Raw genomic sequence first — 3,516 nt, 5'->3', positions numbered from 1 at the left:
ACATTCCAAACAGAAAAAGGAAGTCAGCCATTAAATATGTTTGAAAAAAAAAAGTAGTAATACATTCTCACCATTTAATTTTTAAGTTACTTTATATAAAGTAGATTGTTTGCATTAACGTGTCATAAATTTGCTGCTGTTAAAGATTAATTAAATAAATATTTTAGAGATTTCTCACTGTTAATTTTTGATACGTAGGTGTTAATAGATTTAAGCTGCATAAACAAAAGCTCTTGAGAATCTTCAATTGATTTTAAAGAGTGTAAAGGGGTCTAGACTAGACAGCTTGAGAATTGTGCTATAAAGTCACATTAAATCCTTGACAATGCATAAGGAGAAGGAATCCACATTTTTTTTCTGTTTCCATCTTTATTTCCAGAATTTTGCCTTAATACATTGAATAAGTGAGATTACTTATCCTCCTGAGATCCCCATGGAGACAAAAGAATCTATTGGGATGAGCAGGAAGATGATGCATTTAGATATATGGTCCTATCATCGACTTCCCTTGCTGTCTCTGCATGGCAATTTCTCACAGGTAATACGTGAATGGCAGTAGTGGCCATCTCTCTGGAATGCTGTAGAGTAAGTGAGGCTTTTATAGAAGCACCCACCCAACACCATGCACATAACAGTGCTCCTCTTGGCTTAGCCCCCTTTCCATCCTTCTTGGTTATGGAAGGATCAGACTGCAGAATCCCTGTGAGAGTTCTTGCTTGCAGGGTTCCCAGAGGTACTTTGTCCTGGCCTCTGGCCCTTCTTTTTACCTTGTCTTTTCTTCTTAAAAAAACAACTTCTGGTTCATGGAGTCTCTTCTTTTACAATGCCAATGATATTGACTTACATGTCCCGGATTTTAATTTTGAAGTAAACCTGTGTATGTGTATGTGTATGTGTATGTGTATGTGTATGTGTATGTGTATGTGTATGTGTATGTGTATGTGTATGTGTATGTGTATGTGTATGTGTATGTGTATGTGTATATGTGCACTTGCATGTGTGTGTGATATCTGTGCACACATTTGTTCATGTGAATGATACATGTGCCATGTTGTGTATCTTTCAGTGTTAGTTCTCATCTCCCGTCTTGTTTGGGATGAAGACTCTTGTTGGTTTTTTCTGTGGAGACCCCAAGCTAGTTGGATTATAGATTTTCTCCCATCTCCCAATGGGGGATGCTGGGATTCCAGACCCGTATGGAACCAAGTCTAGCATTCTGTGGATTCTAGAGGTTTAAATTTCGTTCCTCACCTCTGTGGGGCAAACACCTTATTTATGGAGATATCTTTCTAACTCTTCTTGATTTTCTTATGCTTTGTAAATCACAAAAATGTGAAGCATTAGGAATAGATATATCTTTAGTGGAGTTTTCTGAACCACTTTGTTCTTCTTCCTTTGGGATCAGATTTAGCTTGGAGGACATGGAGGAAGTTCCTGGGTTTTTGTTGTTGCTTGGTTTGGTTCTTTCTTTTCTTTTTTCTTTTTTTTGCTTGCTTGCTTGCTTGCTTTTCCTGGTTGTCCCAGAACTCACAATAAACACCAGACTGGTTTCATGTAGATGTCTGCCCACTTCTGCCTTTCCATGGCTAAGGTTAAAGGGAAACAGGTATAACCAGCTGTGTTGTTGTTGTTGTTTGCTGGGTTTTCCTTTGAGAGTTACCTAGCAATTATTGGAACTTAGGTGAGATCTGCTAATTATATTGATGCAGAGTATGATCTGGAGGTGTTTCCTAGCAACCAGCACTCTCCTAGACTTCAAACATTTGGTTGACCTCATCCTGTTGTCTTGCAAAGGGTTTCCTCCAAGTTTCCACCCAGATTGCAATATTCTCCCTCTCTGTTGTATCTCTTTCTCACTATCTTCCACTCTTTTTAAATTCCAGCTAACAAGGCAGGCAGGTAAAAGATAACTGGTTATTCTGTGAAAGAACAGAATCTATTTGAAAGACCGTGAGTTCTGTAGCCAATTAAATCTGAGTTTCCAAACCACTCTGCCACAGTAATTTACCACACTTAAGAGTCACTGTCTTCATTAATGAACTAAGAGATAGATCATAGATAGAATTTGGTGACATGGTCCCGTCCTTAGCATCTAGTTCCTCCGGGAAAGTTATTGCCACTGTTTGTTATTTCTGAGCTGCAGCTTCTCCTCAGTAAAGTGTACATGTTAGCAGCTATCATCCCACTGAGGCGAGCTCAGAGGGTTATTGGGGGGTTAAATAAATGAGACTCAAAATGCTTGGTGTATGGTGATACTCATTGACACTTCATCTCATGGACGCAATCACATACTAACATAAAATACAAATATTATAGAGTAGTATATGGTGGTTATTAATACGTATTTTATATTTTTTCCATGCCACGAGGTGTGTTTTATTTTCATCAGTCATACAAATAATTTTCTATAATATCCCAGGACAAATTGGTGAAATTTGGCAGTCTGATTAGTGGGGGGGTCCCCTTCAGAGACTCACGGGCCGGTGGCATCTGCGCGGAGTGCCCGGGTTCACAGTGCAGCTTGTGGCTCGCGTCCATCTTGCCGGTGGCTCTTCCTCCACATCACGAGGGGGTCTTGGAGATGAAGGGGTGGGGTGGGGAAATCTTCCTAGGCTTTTAGGAGATTTCACTCCTCTTTTCCTGTTCAATGGTCTCTTTGGTCAGCAGGGTGTTTTTCTCCTGCGTCTCGGTTTTCTTCAGCTTGGCCTTATCGAAGCTGGCGATTTCCCCCATGTCCGGCTTGTCTGCCATTTTCTTACAACTCGTGGATTCTCGTTCCGAGCTCGCGCTCCAGGTACTCCCACTCGCGTTGCTGCAGCAAGAGACCCGTGTTTTATATTTTAGGGATCTTGCTCCATTGACACGAGCAAGCAGCCTCACACCCCTCTCACCATAGCTATATGTCACACTTGCTGCTGAACCTTTCCTACCATGCTGAGCTATGTCCCCCCAACTATAAGAAAAAATAAACCCCTGCTTCCTCAAGTTGCCCCTTACTATGTCTTTGCTCATAGCAACAAAAAAGTAACCAATAGAGAAAATTAGTATGGAGTGGTTGGGTTGTTGTTGCAATAAACCCGACTAGGTGGTTCCTAGGCGTTTAGAACTGGATTGCAAGAAAGATTTGGAACTGGAGGCTAGAGAAGCCCTACAATGCTCTAAGTAGAGCTTGACAGAGTATCCTGGTTGAAGTGTGGAGAACAAAATGCCAGTAGGAATGCAGACAGTTGTTAAAGACTATGCTCATGAGGTTTCAGAGGAGAAAGGGGCTTCAACTGGAGACTGGACTAGAGGTTTTTTGTGCTCCATTCTGGCAAAGCATCTGGCTATGTTATTCCTGGACCCTAAATATCTGAGTGAGGATGAATTCAGAGGTAATGGACTAATTTATTTGGCAGGGGAAATTTTAAGATAGCCTAGCATTTGGGCTGTGTCCTGGTTATTATTCATTTATGGGGAGAGAGAGAGAGAGAGAGAGAGAGAGAGAGAGAGAGAGAGAGAGAGAGAGAGAGAGAG

General features: G+C 41.2%; 1 protein-coding gene across 1 annotated transcript; it reads right to left on the bottom strand.

Annotated features, from left to right (window-relative positions):
* Nucleotides 1-2,344: 2,344 nt before the first annotated feature.
* On the bottom strand, nt 2,345-2,831 carry Tmsb10l2 (thymosin, beta 10 like 2). The gene has a single exon (XM_039087713.2). The coding sequence runs from the start codon at nt 2,749-2,751 to the stop codon at nt 2,617-2,619; it is 135 nt and encodes a 44-aa protein (XP_038943641.1). The 5' UTR covers nt 2,752-2,831; the 3' UTR covers nt 2,345-2,616.
* Nucleotides 2,832-3,516: the final 685 nt, after the last annotated feature.

The sequence above is a fragment of the Rattus norvegicus genome, chromosome 10, assembly GCF_036323735.1.
Source record: "Rattus norvegicus strain BN/NHsdMcwi chromosome 10, GRCr8, whole genome shotgun sequence".
Lineage (NCBI taxonomy): Eukaryota > Metazoa > Chordata > Mammalia > Rodentia > Muridae > Rattus > Rattus norvegicus.
Note: the sequence above shows the minus strand (reverse complement) of the source record. Positions and strands in the feature narration are given on the sequence as shown.